General features: G+C 35.2%; 1 protein-coding gene across 1 annotated transcript in view; it reads right to left on the minus strand.

Annotated features, from left to right (window-relative positions):
* Window positions 1–3,928: 3,928 nt before the first annotated feature.
* The window catches only part of LOC128201173 (sarcolemmal membrane-associated protein), a 31,228-nt gene continuing 15,083 nt past the window's right edge, over window positions 3,929–20,073 (minus strand). The window contains exons 3-13 of the mRNA XM_052897276.1: window positions 18,948–19,088; window positions 14,928–15,062; window positions 13,397–13,615; window positions 12,686–12,835; window positions 11,026–11,127; window positions 10,344–10,496; window positions 9,510–9,606; window positions 8,786–8,884; window positions 7,392–7,489; window positions 6,676–6,882; window positions 3,929–5,487 (exon numbers count right to left, since the gene is read on the minus strand). Coding sequence (XP_052753236.1) covers window positions 4,825–5,487; window positions 6,676–6,882; window positions 7,392–7,489; window positions 8,786–8,884; window positions 9,510–9,606; window positions 10,344–10,496; window positions 11,026–11,127; window positions 12,686–12,835; window positions 13,397–13,615; window positions 14,928–15,062; window positions 18,948–19,088 — 2,064 coding nt within the window. The 3' untranslated portion in view covers window positions 3,929–4,824. The remainder of the gene's footprint in view (window positions 5,488–6,675; window positions 6,883–7,391; window positions 7,490–8,785; window positions 8,885–9,509; window positions 9,607–10,343; window positions 10,497–11,025; window positions 11,128–12,685; window positions 12,836–13,396; window positions 13,616–14,927; window positions 15,063–18,947; window positions 19,089–20,073) is intronic.

Below are 20,073 nucleotides of genomic sequence, written 5' to 3' on the forward strand. Positions count from 1 at the left end.
GCTTTGGTGATGTTTTAAGAAAGACGCAAGAAAGTCCCTCTCCGACAATTAAATTCTTTTAAAATCGTCTCTTATGACACCCCCGGCAAAGAAGGGGCAAATAGAGAATAAGAACTGCAAATTGACAATTGAACACTTGATATCAATATTCATTATTATTTCACAACGTGAATTAGAATGAGAAATTAGTAATGGAGACTAGCCGCCCCATTGCTACATGTAAATCTATCCACAAATGGACACCACAACTTATAGACATCATCATCTCAGCCATCAACTGTCCACTGTGAAACACAGGCCTCCCCCATAGACTGCCATAAGGAACGGTTCTGAGCCACCTGCATCCACTGATTTACTGCACTGCATATGAAGTCGTCAATCCATCTAGTGGGTTTTTTTAATGGGTGAAAATGGTATGGTAACACCGCCTGCGTCAACGGGATACGCTGGCCGAGCACCAGTGAAGGGTGATAGATGAGAATGAAAACAAGTCAGTTAGCTTATCATGATGAATTCATCAGGAATTAACCGTGATAGTTTCCAGGGAGAACCGCGAGGAGGTCGACCTAGTTGGGTATATTGCTAGCAATGGGATTCTCAGTCTCCATTACTAACAATCCCTTCCCCCCCCCCCATCTAGTGGGTGTCGTCCTACACTGCGTTTGCCCGTATGAGATTGCTATTTAAGAACCTTTCTTCCCATCGGTTGTCGGTTCTTCGAAGTGTGACCAGGCCATTGCCTCTTTAACTTGCTTATCCTTCGGGCTAGATTGATCACCTTGGTTCTTTTGCGGTTATCCTTATTTCGTATTGTACAACGCAAAGAAACTCAGAGTTTGCCTTGAGAGTGCCCTCTCTATATCTCGCTGAATAATTTGAAGCTTTTGCATACGGGCAATAGGGCCACTAATAGACATACAAAATACGTATTCCTTTCAAATGTTCAAATAATACCGTTTGCGTATTCTCAAACTTACGATAATTAATATCCTAGGTGGCATAGACGACTTCACTTCGCTCCTTTTCATTAAATATTTCAAGTAATTTTTTATATTGACACGGTTCTTTCGATTAACTTGACTAACGGTTTACTCGAGTTAAAATACATTTGACTCACTGAAATCTATTTTTTATACTGGGCATAAAATAATAGATGAGTTAAGCAATAATATTATTTTATACCCTCATTATATCGTTGGTGAATGTATTGCAAAAAGTGCTCTGCTAGCAAAATAAAATGTAAATCAGAATATATCACGATTATCATCTTCCTTGCCTTATCTCAATTATTCTCAGCATTATATCCCTTATTTGGAGTCGGGGTAATATGATTTTATTCATCAGAGGGAGTTGTACAAAAGTCATTTGCTTGGATACTTCTGTCTCATCCGTGTTTCTGCTGTGAAACAATTGTTTTTGCATGGCTGTTTCGGTTTGTTGATTTTTTAATGGGTAAAAATGAAATAGTAACCCCGCCTGCGCTATCGGTATATACTGGTGGAGCACTAATGGGAAATAATACGTAAGAATTATTGCAGATCAATTGACTCACCATAACGAATTCAACAAGAAATAACCATGATAGTTTCCAGAGAGAACCACGTAGAAGTCGACCTGATAGCAATGGGGCTATCAGACCTCATTACTAATAATCCTTTACACTGCATTAACCCATTCATCAAACTTTACCCTTTTGAAGAGTGGGATAATGCAGTGAAATTAAAAGGTACACACCATGCCTTAGTGTTATCACCTTAGTCCTCAAGAATGGTAACGCATAGGGTACTATGGGCGACACAGTACTGTTGTCCATTGTACTATTCATGTCTATACGATTACCGCTTTCCACCAGATAGACTGTCCGATAGCTTGTTTGCTAATCTAATTGATTAAAAAGTCTAATTTCCCTAGGATTTGGTTTTTGGGTTTACGAGCGACTAAGTTTATTGATAATATTCGCCATCTACGGTATGGGGGAAAGGATCGAGGAAAAAGGAGGAGAGCGTTAGATTGAGTAAATGATGTTAGTAAAAAAGCAATGAAGGTCTTATAGAAAAAAGGGAAAGAAGAATTGCATATAAATCTACCATTGAATATACTTTACGCCTACTTCACCTTGCTTCGGAATTTTTCATATAAATTATTGCCATCAAAATTCAAATTCTCAATCTGAAAGACACCTTAAAAATAATATTACTTCCTTATTATGGCATGATTAACATTTTAGCTCAAGAACTTTTAGAAAATCAATCAGAAACATTGAAAATTATTAAATTGTTGTTGAAAATTGACAGATAATTACGACGTTGACACACCTTCAGTAAGTACTAATAGTAATAATGAACTAACAATAACGAGCGCTCGTAACAAAAAAATATTACCGTTTTAAAAAATTTCCAACACAATTATTAAAAATCGTTTTTCATATTAATATATTGTCAGGCATATATATTATATATAGTCTAATACATGAAAAAATACTTGTTTATAACTAGCTAGCTAGCTAGCTGTTGCCTCAACTTAGCATGCATGGTATCATGTTTTCCGTTTATGTTGAAATTTTCAAAAATCCATTTTTAGCGGATGCCTACGTTATAAAATACGATTTTATAAGTATAAACTTCGTTAGAAAAAAATCTTCATTGCCATTTTACATTAGCCGCCATATTAGATCTGACAATATTTAATGTCCGAAAAAAATATATTGATGTGAGAAATTAGCGTTAGAAAGATTTGTCCAATATTTCAAAATAATCAGATGATTATTTGAAAAAAAAAAAACCTATTACATAATCAGTATCGATCACATAGACCAACACAAAAACAAGTTAATAAAAACGTTGCAAAAAATTAGTTAATTCGCGCTACCCTAAGTCTTATTCTGAAGACACGTAACAAAAACTGTAGAACATGCTGCACTGAATTTTTTTTCTTTTATGTGAGTGATACATGCTAAATATAGAGTATGCGTGTTGTAGCCGCCCAGTGGCGGTGCGTCGTTCTATTACGTGTCTCGTTAGTCAGCCTATTAATTCGCGAATGCCTGCGTCAGCATCGTTACAAGGCTATGCGTAACTACACTTGTTTTAGGAAAAACAACGCTCGTGTAACGCGCATGTTTATTATCTATATTATTTGGACAGAACTCGATTCCATCAGGTACCGATTTACGTAAAGGATTAAAAAAAAATACCGATTTTTTTAAACAAATCAATATTATTTCCAATAAATTTATCAGTACATCCACATTGAATGCAATAGTAATTTTTATCCATTAAATACAACATAAAGTCTTCGACAGCTTGAAACTAAACATTATGAATACAATCTATTTACAATAAGGTGGTTTAAACACAAAATAAAACATTGAACATAACAAAAATCAGTGCAACAATAAAATAATAAATATTTATAGATAGTGGACTTCAACGTGGTAAAGTTATAGTAATTCTACAAATATAATATATTGTTAGTTATACAAGTTTATTACAAAATTATCTATTGGGCATTAAATCACAGAGCTAAGCGATCAAGTTCCGACCGATAAAGTGACGCTTGTAGAAGACCACAAGACGAGATGTGACGCGCACCGCGCAAACTGAAGCATCCGATGTTCCGGCATTTTGTATACAGAGCTTAGCTTTTTGCCTAATCCCTTATTTATCAGACGGTACATACTCATCATATTACAATACGAAAACAAAACAACTGATTCGAGGCAATTTGTGAGCGGCACTTAAGAATAACGAAACCGTATCAAACCTTCACGCACAAAACCTCTAAACTAATCTGTGAGTACCGATACTACAACTCGAAATTATAACACTATACATATCAAAAATGTCAGAGCTGCACAGTAAATGCGTATACAATAATATCGAAAGTCATCTACGCTGGCTAATTGTAAATAATTCTAAATAAAGATAACGAACACGGTATCGACCGGCGTCCAAAAAGTCTACGTCGATTCTATAAGACTAGAAAAATGCAAATGATTCGAAGGAAAACTGACAATTTCGTCGACGAACAAATGCCCATACTTGAAAATCTGTACAATTGATATGTGTAGTCCCAGAAGCGATGCGAAAGCTTTCTTGCGGCCCGCGAACGGCGACATAACGTCATATAAACAGATGAACACACTATGAAATATCATCAATTATCTAAAATATTCAACAAGAGAATTGGGCTGAGTCTCCTACTCGTTCGGTTGAGAATTTCGATAGAGCTCGTACAACAATAATTATCATAACTTAGGACAGTCGTTAGGCCTTAATATATAAAATTTACAGTTATGTATTATGGCAGATATCAACAATCAATTTATATCTATCAAATATGATACTGACACTTTTTACAGAAACAATACTAGGAATATATACACACGATAACAACGTTCACCGACCCCGCGGCGTCGCGCCGCCACCTCCAATAATAAATGGCACTTTCGATACAAGCTCAATCAAGTATACAAACAATTTTCCGTGTCCTCGACTCGCACCGGTCGCCAAAAACAATCACCGGACCGAGAGCATCCAATATGACGACTTCGATCTATCGTTCTAACTATAGGTACTAAATTATACTAATTAAATACTTCTGAACCCTCGGCCGACAACTAAGCGCGCATATAATATTCGAATCGTTAAGGTACTGGCAGCGGGGCGGCCGGTCCGAGTCAATTCTGCCGAGATTACAAAATCACTCAATTTTGGAAGAGGTCACGACTCGGAAAGAATCGAGTGAATGAGCAAAGAATCGGAGCCGGTGGCGCGTCCAGAACGGCGGCTACGCGTATCCCGGTGGATCCCAGGTGGCCGTCCATCAGGAGATTTGTGGTAGCAGCAGGTAGTAAAGCACCGCGGCGAGTATAGGCACGCATACCGCGGCAAGCTGAGTCATGGACACGCGAGTTGATGGTTTGCACTGCAACTGAGCTAGTTGTTCCGCTAGTCGCGCACGTTCGCCGCACACCTCCGCCCACCGCTCCTTCGCGCGGACCAGCTCCTCTTCAAGTGCGTGCAGCGACCCGTTCTGCAGCGTCACTTGCAGCCGCTGTTCGTCGTCGAGTCGCACAAAATCGGTCGCAGGCTCGCTCGCCGCGCTCTCCTCATCCCTGTTGATCTCCGTGGACGCCGAGTCAGTGTCGTCGTCATCCTCATCAAGCCGGAACATCTCATCAATCTCAGCGGATATCTGTTTAGCGTCGATTTTTTCATCGACCTTTCTTAAATCTTCAATAGAGGGTGTAGTCTCAATCGCTCTATCTGTAGTTTGTTTCTCGGTGTCGGCCCGTTGTCGTTCGAGCAGTTGGTCCTTGGCGAGGAGTTCAGCGCGCAAGTTGTCGACGAGAGCTGTGAGGTCGTCGAGTTCAGCACGTGTAGGTCGGAACGCAAGTTGCGCCTGCATTTCGGCTGCGTTTGCCGCCAGCCGTTGGATCTCGGCGAGATTCGCCTCCTCTGCGACCGTCGAGCGCGTTAATTGAGCCTGAAATTATAAATATTTATTTAATATAATTATACTACCTATAATAAATAATGTAAATACTTAGCTTTGGTTTCTGTAAAGATCTTGACATAAAGATATAAGTTGTTAATTCAGTAAACATAAATAACTATGAATGCGTGCAACCTTTAAATCAAAAGATATTATATCTCAGTCTTTAGACATAGCTAAGTAATATACCATGAGCTGCAATTTAATACGGAATGTCTATAGTGTCTAATGTCCTTGTCCATCAAGTGGATTTTTAGCTTGATTTTCAGAAACATAAAAAAATAATACAAAAGTACGAATCTACTTTTTTTCTACTACTTTGGTGGCAAACAAAAATACAGCCCGTGTGATGGTAAACGAGATTACCGAAGTCTATGGACACCTATAACACCAATATTTTTTTAAAATGCGTCAGAGCGGTATGATGTAAATGAATAGAATATAGGGTAATAAATATAGGAAAGAAGTGTATTAATTTTTTTTTTAACCCCGGAAAAAGGTGTAAGGTATATGCAGTGGAATTGGACGTTTTCTTATGAGTGATTCCTTTATAACTTTTATATGTATTTATTTTGTCTTATAATTTCTGCATCCTTTAAATATGAAACACTCATTTTATTTATTAAATAATATGTTCAGATACATTTTATGCGTAAGTATATAAAATACTGATAAAAAAAAATGGCAACCTCACCCGCAGTATCGGTATACACCGGCGGGGCACCAGTAAAGGTATCATTTTTGGTGAGAATGAAGCAGGTCAGTTAGCCCATCGTGACGAATTCAACAAGAATTGTTCACGATGGTTTCATTGCAGGGGGAACTATGTATATAGTGTGTAGTGTGTGAGTGTCAACCGGAGTGTGTGTAATAGGGCGGAGTGTGTGTATGTGCGGAGTGTGTGTGTGTAGCAAGTGTGTGTGGGTCAGTCAAACTCCATGTGTGTAACAGTGTGTGTTTGCGTAGTGTGTGTGTGTAGTGTGTGTGTAGTGTGCAGAGTGTGTGTATAGTGTAGTGTGTGGAGTGTGTGGAGTGTGTGAGTGTGTGTAGTGTGTGTAGTGTGTGTAGTGTGCGAAGTGTGTGTAGTGTGCGGAGTGTGTGTAGTGTGCGGAGTGTGTGTAGTGTGCGAAGTGTGTGTAGTGTGCGGAGCGTGTGTAACGTGCGCAGTGCGTGGCGCACCTGCAGGTCGAGTATGCTGGCGCGCGCGAGGGCGGCGTGGTCGGGCTCGGCGGCGGGGTCGCGCGCGGCCAGCAGCTCGTCGCGCACGCCGCGCAGCTGCTCGTTCTCGGCGAGCGCGGCGCCCAGCCGCGCGCGCAGCACCTTGATCTCCTCGTTCAGCCCGCTCATCACGCGCAGCACGTTCGCGTACTCCACGTTCGCTTTGTGCTGACCAGTCCGAAATTGTATGTTAGTACATCATTATAATATTTGTGTCTCAGACTAAACTATTTATGCGACAGCCTAGGAAATCATACAGCAATTAATAGTGATACCTATCTACTCTAATATTATATATAAAGGGGAAAGATTTAATTGTTTATTTGTAATGGATAAACTTAAAAACTTCACAACCAATTTTAAAATATTACGAAATTAATTCCTCTAAAATCCCATGAAGGTATATGACATTTTTCATACTTCAAGAAAAAACTAAATAAAACTGTTAAAAATTTGCTTTTTCTTCCAAATTTCAATGAAATGCAAAACAAATTGGGGTAGTTTTAAACTTTCGCGTTATTTATACATATTATCGGGATTTAACGCAATAAAAAATTTTCACGGTGAACGTCGGCAATAAAGAAACAGGTATGTAGGCCCTATTTACCTAAAAAAATTTTTCATCGCGTAAAGTCTCAATAGTGTATTTAAAAATTGGATTAATATAAAATATTTACTGCAGAGGTATCCTTGTTGAGCGGGTCACTGAATGTGGAATTTGCGTTGTTATCTGACTCCCCGTCAACTGGACTTGGACAATCTTCAAGGCCACTCTCTGTAAAATAAAATGAAAGAGATTAGCATTAAACTAATATGATTATGTAGTGTCCACTTGTTAACTAATGAACTCCTCCCATCCCATAGTGTTAGAAATATTTGCCTTAAATTAATCATTAAAATTCACTAATTCTGGAAATTTAATAAATAGCACTTCATAATTAGTCCTATCATCATCATCATCTTCCTACCCTTATCCCAGTTATTATTTGGGGTCGGCGTAATGTTTTTTATCCATATTACAAAAAGATTTGGCTTATAGTTTTACAACCGGCCGCCTGCCTGACGTCAAACTTCTTTAGGAATTGGTCCCGGCAAATACTTCGCTCGTTTTCGAAATCAGCTACCTTCTTTTGTCTTCTTATCGAATTAAGAGAGATTAGGATCCTGACACAAAATTGTTATTATAATTACAATAAAATTGTAATAAATAAAAATTGTGTATTTTCATTCTAAAGTTGATTGTCGTACTTTCATATATTTATAAACTATATCCCATTTTTTATATAATAATATCACGTAATATTAAAAATGTGTAATAAAAAAAACTAGAAGTGGCTTTATTGGTAACCGTTCAACAAAAACTTTATGTAAGACATGTTATTAAATCATTATAACTACTCGTATTTAACACGCTGTGTATGCCCAAGATAAAATGGCGCATCCTTCCTCTCCCGCGGCTGTCATAAGAGGCGACTATGGGTACTTAATGGTAGAGGGATAGGCCGCAGCTCCCCTTTTAAAACGTCACTAAAGCCTAACTGCGGTTGCCAACCCGTCTGCCAACCGTGACAATTACTGGCAAAATTTCCCTTATGGGAAAGACCTATTCAGCAGTGAACAATTAAAGGCTGATATAATAATAATTATTTCAAATCATCTAATCTAATCAGACACATTTACCACAGGGAGACTTTGTACAAAAGTCGATTGCTTGGGTACCTCTGTCCCATTCGTGTTTCTACCATGAAGCAGTTGTGTGTGCATGGCTATGTTTCAGTTTGAAGGGTGGGATATGGTGTGAATTTACAGGGTTCAGAGGAATAACATCTGAGTCCTCAGGAATGGCAACGCATGGGGGGTATCATGGGCGAAACAGTATACTCTGTGCTCATGTCTATAGGCGACGGTTACCACTTTCCATCAGGTGGGCCATCAGCTTGTTTGCCATTCTAAGTTGTATAAAAAAAAAACAAATGGTTATAATACTTTTCAGGGACAAGCAACAAATTCCTATATATTTCTACTGTATTAAAATTATAATATTGTTTAAACAGCGATTTTTTAACCATACCGTGATTTAGAAGCGGTTGCTTCTCTTCATCTCCCCCAGAATCAGGGTCCCCTGATTTTTCCTCGCCGCTACCACTGCCGCTACTCTCATCTGTCGTTTCTGTAAACATATGAGTAACATTTCACAATGTATAGCATTAAATGAACGTTTGCAAATGGATTTATTTTTTAAATAATAAATTTACATAGACTTATATAAAAGTGTTGAGAAAGGTACATGATCCGCCATTTTGTCAGCCATTAAAAGTATGTATTTTAAGTACTGCATATTCTATGAGCAACAGAACTAAAAATTTAAGTTCAATTGGATGTCATGAACTGGTTCTAATTCAGCTTGCAAGATTTGACCTAAACAAACTAACATATATTGCAAATTAAATGTCTATGTAATTAGAAGAAAGTTGCTTTTTTTTTATACATCTTAAAATTACAAACAAGCTGACGGCCCGCTTGATGGAAAGTGGTAACTGTCGCCTATAAGAATAAACAATACTATGGCTCTAACATAGTTGTTTCAAATTTAAATTATAAATAAGTACATTACTGTTTCTAAAACACATTTATCTATTCAGTTATCTTGGATATAACCTGACATTTTTTAGTCTTATTTTTTGCAATATGATTAAATGTTATAACGTTGTATTAAAAATAACATTAACAGTTCATAAAATTTTAAAAGGGTTCATATTAATTTGGAAATAAACAAAATAAGTTTTAAAAATTACCTTTTAAATCAGAATTATTATAAATGTTATTTTTCTTTAATATCAATTCGAACTCTTTGGCGGACTTCCCTTGCGCTGATATCGCCTTTATTCCAGCCTGAAAAAGTCAATATTTAAAATATACAAGTGTCATGCCTCCATACTTAGTAATTTTATTGCAATATCCCACCCTTTAAAACATAGTGGAATCTCGATTATCCGAATATTTCCGTATCCAAACTTATTCTTCACTCTTTCGCTCACCGATTTAGAAATGATATTGTATATTAATTGGGTGTAATCCATTTTCTTATAGCTCGTAATTTTTTTAAATCGTTTTGTCTAAACGACATATGCAAAACACTAAAAATAAAAAAATAAATAAAAAATTAACAGTTGTTTGATTTGTTTTTGAAATCAATTATCCGGATTCCCGATTATATGGTTTTATTTAATTCGGATAATCGAGATTCTACTGCATATGTAAACACAGTTGTTTGAAACACGAGTGAGACAAAGGAAAGCATACAGACGACTTGTAGACTAAAGTGAATGGTCATCTAACACTTAGGCCGCTATTGTCGTACACAAAGGCCTTTGTGGTGGCTTACTTACTGAACGACAGCTTTAGCTACCCTCAAAAATCAAGAAGCAAAAGACAATTCTTTAAAATACATTAATTTGAAAATTAAAAAATTTAGACTGGCATTCTATCTTCGGCCTATCAGACTGTAGTCAAAAGTCGCCCAATCCAACAAGAAGCCGAAAGAATAAGTGATTTTATTTAAAATTACGTAAATAATAACTCGCAGAGTAAGTCACTCAATTTAGTATGTGTATAAGCAAGTGAATTACCATATTTAGTAGATGCTGTGGCAACAGTAGCTTAATGTAATCGGGCAGCGCTCTCACGGCATCGTCCAGCGAGCCGCCGCACTGCGCCTCTTGTAGCTTGTTACTGTCTGTACTGAGCACCAACATTTTCGCTTCGCCGTTTTGTACAGAATACTGTAAATAAGAAAGAGAAACTTTAAGGGAAAATAATTTTTAAATTTTAAAAAGAAGCACTCTATTGTTTAATTTTAATGTAAAATTTTCTCAAAAACGGCTCAACTTTTTATCAGCTAATTGTTAAATTAGCTGACTCGTTCTTTTATTACAATTCTTTATATTTACGCATACAATATATCTTAACATATTATTTAATAAAGAAAATTAATATTCATGCATTATAAAGATGTTATTCATAATAACATCAAATCTCTCAAACTTATTTTTATAAGACAAAAAAATAAAACAGTGTAATAGTTAAAATAGGTTTGTATATACAAAAAAAGAGTATTGTATCACTCAAGTTGATGATTAAACTATTTATCGAGTCTCAAAAAAAAGTTAATTGTTAAATTAAGTCGCTTTTCTCTTGACGTATTATTTAATAAATAAAATTAATAGCATTTGCAGAATTTATAAGACAAAATAAATATAGAAGTTATGTCCCTAACTATTTATCTATATATTATAAGAGCACTACACTGACCGTGAGTGGTAAATGGTTGCGGACGGCCTGCTCGCGCTCCTCCGCGGCAGTGATAGCGAGCCGCGCAGCGCACATTTTACGCTCGCACCGCGCTGCCAGCTTCTGCAAAATACACAATATAAACAAAACTTTAATATCTATTAGTATGTATTAGGAAGATTAACTCGTGTTAGAAAATGAATAAATAAATATTCCTTATATTTTATTTATTTATTCTTTATTAACAACATTACAAAAAAAAAAGTCTGGTATAAAAGGTGAACTATAAATATTACATTATAAATGTAAAAAAGAAATATGTGACGACTATTTGAATTTGAACAACTGATCGGATTGGAATACTAATAGGTAAACAGTTAAGTATTGTCTAGCTAGTATAATTCAATATAACATAATTTTATCACAGCTACATCATAATAAATTAAAAATAAAATTTGTCAAACTAGTGGAAAATATACATAATCTATAAAATATATATATAATATAATCGATAAAGTGATGCTTCTATTAAATATAAACCATACTGAATGCATGTGACACTCACAATTTACAAGACGACAGTTACACAGACAGACGTTATTTATTGAAAACTGTATTGTACAGTTGTATTAATAATGACAACAAATAATGCTAACATATCACAAAATGCATTGTGATACACATGGTACTCCTTGCACATTGTCATTACAGAGGTATGCAGTAATTACAGAACTATGTTCATGTTCACACATTGTCTCGTTCCAACGTTCGCCTTGCATGCAAGAGAGAGAAAGAGAGAGAGAGAGAGTGCGAGAGGGAGTGAGAGCAATTGAGAGCGAGTGAAAGTGTATGAGTTTTTTTTACAACACAGGGGGCAAACGAGCATGCGGCTCACCTGGTGGTAAGTGACTACCGCCGCCCATGATCACCCATAACACCAACAGCATTGCAGGTGTGCTACCGGCCTTTTAAAAAGGAATATACTCTTTTCTTGAAGGTTATGTTGTCGTATCGGTTTGGAAATACTGCTGCTGGAAGTTGATTCCAAAGAGTGGTGCGTGGAAGAAAGTGCCTCGAAAAACGCACGGTGGAAGACCGCCACTCGTCTAGATGATTGGGATGAAACTTTAGTTTATGGCGGATTGTACGGTGGTGAAAATCAGCAGCAGGTATCAATCCGAACAATTCCTCAGAACACTCCCCATGATAAATTCTGTAGAAGATGCACAAAGATGCAACATCTCTGCGCAGTTTAAGTGGGCCGAGTCGGACAGTAAGGCGTTGACTATCAATAATTCGAGCCGCCCGACTTTGAATGCGGTCTAACGGAAGGAGTTGGTACTGGGGCCTGACTTGAGCTTTATACAATTTCAGGCGGTATTCCGACATGAAATACCGTCTCACTCTATTGAGCACTCCTAACTTTTTGGAAGCTATCTTAGCCTTTTCCTCCAGATGACCGCAAAACTGGACGTCTCAAGATATATCAACGCCCAGAACTCCTAGACTCGACTTTTTATCAAGGGAAGTGCCCTGAAAGTGTGGAGATACGACAAACAGGATCTTTTTTGCAGTGAACGCGCAGACTTGTGTCTTCTTAGGGTTAAATGTATGTGAGTGTGTGTGTGTGTGTGAGAGAGAGAGAGAGAGAGAGTAAAGAGAGTAGAGAGAGCCAGCATACCTGCAGCTCGGCGAGCGCGTTGTTGGCGGCGAGCCGCAGCGCGCAGTTGTGCTGGTGCAGCGCGGTGGCCTCGCGGTTGCGCCGCTCCAGCGATTCCTCCAGCGCCAGCCGCTGCTCGTGCGCCGCGCGAAGGCTCTCCTGCGCCACTTCCTGCAAACATGCAGTCGGGCATGATTCGTCACTTAGCTGGTAATAATACTCAATGAACCATTTAGTCAGTATAAAGAAAAATGCAATTACTAGATTTAATTTTTTAACATATTTTATGAATGTCTTTGTCTATAGGTATTGTTGATATGACTAAACAAAAAATATATATATAAAATTATTCAAATCCAATACCATCAATAAAAAATAATCTCTAAAGATCTTAATTACCTATCAATCTACTTACTGTGAATGATTTTGACTGTCAAACTAATCCTTATTATGGTAAATAGATTGCCGCCTATTATTGATAGATTCTATTAATGGTGCAAAGTCAGGTGCCCCTGGATAGCAAACAGCCCGCAGAGCCTACGGTACAGACAGGACGAGCCCCTTTAGGAAGACCCCACTAACACATTTTGGTCCCCCCACCAACATATTTGTTTAGTGAAGTCCTAGTTTATACCTACGATACTAATGTCTAAATACTTTTAACTTGCTACTTGAGTGAAAGGAAATTGATAATATAAATAAAAGTAATATTCTAAAGCGCTCTGTGTTTACCTGATAGTTCCTTTTATCGCTTAGTAGCTGCGCTACATTTTGCGCGTCTGGCTGCTTGCCGACCGAGAGCATGGTCTCGAGCGTGTGTACGCGCATCAACAGTCTCTGCTCGCCCACGAACAGCTCCCACGACGCCTGCGCCTCCGCACGCGTCCGCTCTACGAACTCGCGTAACGTCCGCAACCGACTCTCCAGCGATGCTTCGCGTTGTATCGCTTCCTGATATATGAAATGTTTATGTATGTAGGTGTAATCAGTTTTAATAGAATCGTAGATTATATAGATAGAGCCTCGAATCTTAAAAACGGGCCAACTTTTAGTCAGCTAATTATTAAATTAACTGACTCGTTTTTTCTATTACTGTTCTATTAGGTATATACTTATGCACACAATGTATCTTGACATGTTTATATTTAATTACTGAATAAATAAAATAAATTTTTGCAGACTAAAAAGGGCAAAAATTATAAAACAAAAAATAGAATTAATAAAGGAATCACTTATAACTTATTTGGTAACTCTATCACGTACACAATTGTATGAAACAATCGAGCCGCTTATTTCGATACATTTGTATGGGGACACTATCTATATAATCTAAGAATAGAACCTATCGAAAAAGTTTTGTTGTAATATATATATATATATATATATATATATATATATATATATATATATATATATATATATATATATATATATATATATATATATATATATATATATATAGTCACGGGTAATAGCTAGTTATAAATAATTTACTTAAAAAGAATTGTTTATAATTTCTACTGTATGTTTTGTAGCGATATCTTCGCCCATTCTGAATCTATTATTATACTTATTTTTTTTAATAGTAGGTGTTTATCCAATGTTAATTTTATTATAAGATTAATCTGCTTTTATTTGAAGTAAAATATTTTACAGTTTCTATTTGAGTAAGGTGAGTCTTCACTCAATCGTTTCGGGATCACATCAAATAGATGTCAAAAATTTTAGAATAATTTACATTAGTAACACAAGCACACTAGAATTGGCACCATTTCTACGATTAATCCTCTTGCAATAAACAAGGCCAAATGACCAAAATAATATTCGTAAAAAGCAAGAGGTACAAAACAAATAATTTACTATGGACCTATATATAAAACTAAAACCATCATTTTTAAACGATGTGCTATTTCTTGCTCTCCTACATAAGGACGTAGCGTAAACATAATATGTTTTTACTTATTATTTAAAAAATAATACATAATAACCTGTATTTATAACTTTAAAACGTAAACAACATCGTCTTAACCACAATTAGAGTCACTAAAGTTTAGTCTATTTCAATAGAATTCACAGAAAAGGTAATCGATTGGAAATATTCAAAAGATTTTTTATTTGTACTGTTAGTTTATCAAACTTTAGCAGACTGTTTAATGGTCGGATAAATTATTATTCATTTGTTTACATTTCGTTTTGTTTTCGTTATATTCTATTGAAACCGACTATATAATAATAAACTAGAGTAACAAACCATAAATTTTACCTGTACAAAGTTGTTTAACTGATAAAGTTCCTTAAGGTGTAATGGTGTGGTCATGGTGGGATTGAAGGAAAGCTTCGCCTCTTTTCCATCCGGGTGGTACAGCTTGAGAAGGGCCACCACGGGAGGAAACGTGTTCTAAAATTAAAAACAAAAATAAATATAAATACAACGCATACATTGTCTTATAATCTTATAATAAATAAAATACTTCAACTGCTAAAAGATGACTAAATCAGTGATAATCCGCTATTTAACATTATGTACGTATTTAACAAATACAAAAGTAAACAAACCATATAAACATAACAATTATAACTACGTAGCAATTAATAAATTACGAAGTAATTATAAATGTTTAAAATACAAAAAGATAAACGCAACCATTTTTAATACCAGAATTGAAGCTTCTAACCGGATAGCACCGACAACAAATTATATTTTAAGGAACCATACGAATTATATTAGCCATATTAACTTCACACTTTGGCTTTATGTGGTTTATAATTTATAAGAGACGGGAATTAACGCGATCTTTCAAGTGAACTATGATATTTTACCTGAGGTATCTCGACCAGGTTATACCGACTGTGGTCACGAGTAGACTGATATAGTGCTGTCATGCATCGAATCATCTAACACGGTCAGTGTTGTGTGCAGAAACCGTCAGTATAGGGACAAAATTTGTGTGGTCAATAAGTGGGTAGTACAAAAAACTTCTGCCTCGGAAACGAAGTAATGACAGCGCTACAATAGTCTACTCGTAACCACGGCCGGTTTAACCTAGTCAAAACGTCAAAATAACTCAGGTCATATTACATTATTTTGTATCATAGTTTACCTAAATGATTGCGTTATTTCTCGTTTCTTATGTAGCATATATTCGCCAAATTCTGAACCGATTGTAATATATTTTTTTTAACAAAAGATTCCAGTATCCATACTAAACTAGTCAAACAAATTTTAATCAAACCTGTTTAAAAAATCAGTGTAGATATTGGGCAATGACAATTTATACACAATAAATTAAATTCAAAACTATAAACATGTAAGTTCAAAATCACAAAAACAATGCATTAGAGTCTTTTTTTACAAGGATGATAATAGAATGGCAACCCCGCCTGCGCTAAGGGCATACGCTGGCAGAGCACCAGTGAGGGATAATAGGTAAGAATAAAAAGGCAGGTCAGTTAGTCCATCGTGATGAATACACTTGGAATTGAGCACAATAGTCTCCAGACCACTAAAAGCTTGACTTGATAGGGTATATTGCTAGCAATGGGGTCGGTACTTTGCATTACAACAACCTCCCCCCCCCCCCCTCCTGTATTACAGGGTTGGAAAAGGTGTTCATAACTGTTCATGTACATAAAATTCGTTAAATTCAAATAAATAGATAATTTGTCTATACCTATCTAAATGAGGAAATATCCTTATCACACTGAATGACCACAAAATTTTAGTTTCAATAAACGCGAATAATAATATATTATTACAAATACAAACTTAAACGTTCATAATATTAATATTGACTCTATAATTTATTAATCCTTGATTCACTTTTAATATTCAACATCCTGCAAAAGTATTTTGTTTTTTTTTTTGCACTAATTCAATTTCATTTAATTGTATTTACTGTCATTATCTTATTAATAGAATAAAAAACTAGGCAATGTTTGTACATGGGAGATATTTAAGAAAAAATTATATAGGTAACGACCCCGTACGAAAGAATGCAGTATAGTACGAACCCCACTCAATGCAGTGACGACACCTAATGTAAATAGGACTCCATTTTTCGCACTTAGCCTCTCATTTGGGCCGTGACGATACCTAATACATTGTAGGGATGCAGGTGGCTCAGGAACGTTCCTACACTGCCATAGACTGCCACAGTCTATGGGGTAGGCCAATGTTCAGCAGTGGACAGGTGATGGCTCAGATTATGATGATGATGAATATGGGGAATTTTAATAGTTTATTCTCCAAAAAATAGAACCTACAGATGTCAAAAAGATATTTTTTACAAATTATCTTTATGCATGTTCCGACATCACACAGAAATCATTCTACCAAATTTGTTGTGATTTTGAAATCTGCACCAAATTTAAGGTCTAACTTTAATACTGGTGTATGTTTTACTTTAATACACCTTCTAGAAGTAGCCCATTTCATGGTTTTTCTACTTATGAAATCCATGTGTACGAAGTAGCGGACAAAAAGCTAGTCAAAACATAAAAGAATATAAATAAATATTTTAAAAATATTTTCATCAAACAAAGCAAGCTTTGTTTCTTAACAAACATATCGTAAGTTAGGTTGGATTTTGTTTGTATATAAAAATTATTCAAAGTGTGGTCGGGTTTCTCCTAATGTGGAATAGCTACTTTTATTTTGAGTCTTGATAAACAAATTGTTAGTAACGAAGACTAGAGGACTCGTTGCATTTTCAATTGCGTCCATGTGGAGGTTGAACAGTAGTTGGACGTGATAGGAACTATAAATTATGCAAATGTGTGACGACAAAATACAAAAATACAGTACAAATACAGAGGTTTTAGATGCAGTGAAATGGGAGAATTAAATCCACAATTAAGACAGCATTATAATGCAAAGCAAATCAATGAAATCTTAGGGGGGTCGATTCTGAAATACCATTATCTATCACTAGCTATAAAACTAGAATTTCAGTTTAATATAAAAGCGAAAATACATATTATTGACTTTAAATTTAAATAGTCCTCGGAGATCTGTAATTTCATTAAAATACCTAATAAAAACTTAAATTTTAGAAGTTTAGGAAATACAAGCCTTGAACTTAGTGCAGGAATTGCTGGTAAATCGATTTCAAGCCACTTTTTAACGTCATGCGGACGAAGTCGTAGGGACAGTTAGTTTATAGCAACGATTACAATAAATTTTGTTTTGTAATCTGTGCTGTCTATTTTACAATACAGGCATGGTCTAAATATCAAACAGTAAGTGATTTGCCTATTATACCTTACACTAATTGGACACATTGGACGTTGGAAAAATTTAATTAGAAAACGGGTTTAAATACAAATATCAAATAATTTATATTACTTTACCACAATTTCTGAAGACATATGATGGACTGAAGTTTGAGGCTGCGAGTAAAAAAACTCAAATATAAGTATAAATATATTTAAAAAAAAATCTCGATATTTGATAATTAAAAAAAAATATATAAATATATATATATATATATATATATATATATTGCAATAAATGTACATAACAATTGCGTTAAATTAATTTATTATTGATTACTTATAACACTCATTTATATTATTTAGCATATTTAGTTAGATTTTTTGGTATTTTTCAGGTCGCGTCACAGCTACTCATGGTTAAGGATCACGAATTGATCCCGAAACTTGTCGAGCTTTCTCTACTAATTACAGGTTAATTAAACTGGTAGTTATTAAATTAAAGTATAATGTGTGCTTACGAAACTATTAACAATAAAAATTTTTAGCAATATCTAAAGTAAGAAAAGGAAATTGGCATAAATGAAAAAAAAAAAACATTGATAACTAGGTAGAAATCAACTTTCGTATTAATAAGTGAATATCCACGTGAAATTTTCTCCAATAAACATTTCTGATAGACATATAGACAGTAAAAGATATTTTATAAGTCGTTCATAAGTATCAACCAATATGTATACACTGAAACAGAACTTATGTGTTTTGAATAAATAACTTATGAACACAAAATAGATCAAGGTGAGTGGTATTTACGACATAGGCTGACATCTCATAGTCACATAATAATACCCTTATACTCTAAAACGTCAATGTTTCACACACAGTACGACTTAAAATGTGTATGATATAATTCTGCCAACTAAAATACAAACTTTCTTAGGTCTTAGTGATAGTTCGCAGCAAATTACAAAAAATGTACACAAAACCTTATATCTAATCATTATGCATCATTTGTAACTGAGAACTATTTTATCTAACTTTTTATAGTCAAAAATATTACAAAAATGTCTACCTTTTCTGAATTGCTCGCATTCTCAACAACAGGTATGCCGAATTGGACGACGTCACCGGAAAACACTTCGTGGGGCTCTTGCTCTTTGGATATGGAGCACCGGTTATTGTTGATAAACGTGCCGTTGCTGCTCTGATTGTCCTGCAAACAAACAAACAAATGTCATATGGAATGTCTACAGTATGCGATAACAATAATATACTGTTCCTATTCAATATAGAATAACCTCACAATACATAATATTCGTAGTACTCTGTGAAATAGATTTTAAAGGTGGAGTCAAACCAGGTAACCGAATCTTTGTTTTCTCTTATCTGATGTGCAATCTAAGACAATTCTTTCGTAAAGTACATTCCGGAACAATTTTATAATTTTAAGCGTTGTTCTTGTATTATTCTTTAAGTGTGTACCTGAAACTACATTTTGTATTTTATTATTTTAATCTAGCTTCACCATTAAAGAACCTCTAAAATAGACAATTAAAAAAATGAATAAGTAAAAAAAAAAGAAAATCGAACACGAATTTAGGAATAGTAAATTTAGGATTAATATATAATTAAAAGCTGTTCGTTGTAAGAGAGCGAGTGAACCGATTTGACTAACATGTTATTAATGTTCATAATAGATTCAAGTTTTTACAAATTACAATTGGGACAGGATAACATCTGTCACAGTTAATTCTGCATAAAAAAACAAGCTGACTACAAACTAGCTTACATACTTGTCAATACACATCCAAAATTAATCACATTAATTGAAAAATGTTGTACAGATGTTCATGTAATATTGTAGGTGCTCTCTGCGAAACAATTTCCCAAAAATTCCAAGAGAAGAAAGAAACATTAACAGGTTGGTACCACAGACACCGTTATGATTTAAGACACAAAAAAGGTACTTAGTACTTGACAAAATAAATACAAAAACCTTACAAAAATAGAATTGACCAAAAGAAACACAAAAACAAATCGGTGACAGTTAGCGAAAATATCATATAGCAAATATTTTTTGTATGTAATTATAAATCCTTGCCACAAGTTACAACTAGTCTGGAATGTAAGTTGTGTTGCCGCACAAAACAAGATTCGGAGCCAGTTTATAAAATTAACATAACTTTGTGGATGTATCA

This window comes from Galleria mellonella, unplaced genomic scaffold, assembly GCF_026898425.1.
Source record: "Galleria mellonella isolate WM207_F2 unplaced genomic scaffold, CSIRO_AGI_GalMel_v1 utg36, whole genome shotgun sequence".
Classification (NCBI taxonomy): Eukaryota; Metazoa; Arthropoda; class Insecta; order Lepidoptera; family Pyralidae; genus Galleria; species Galleria mellonella.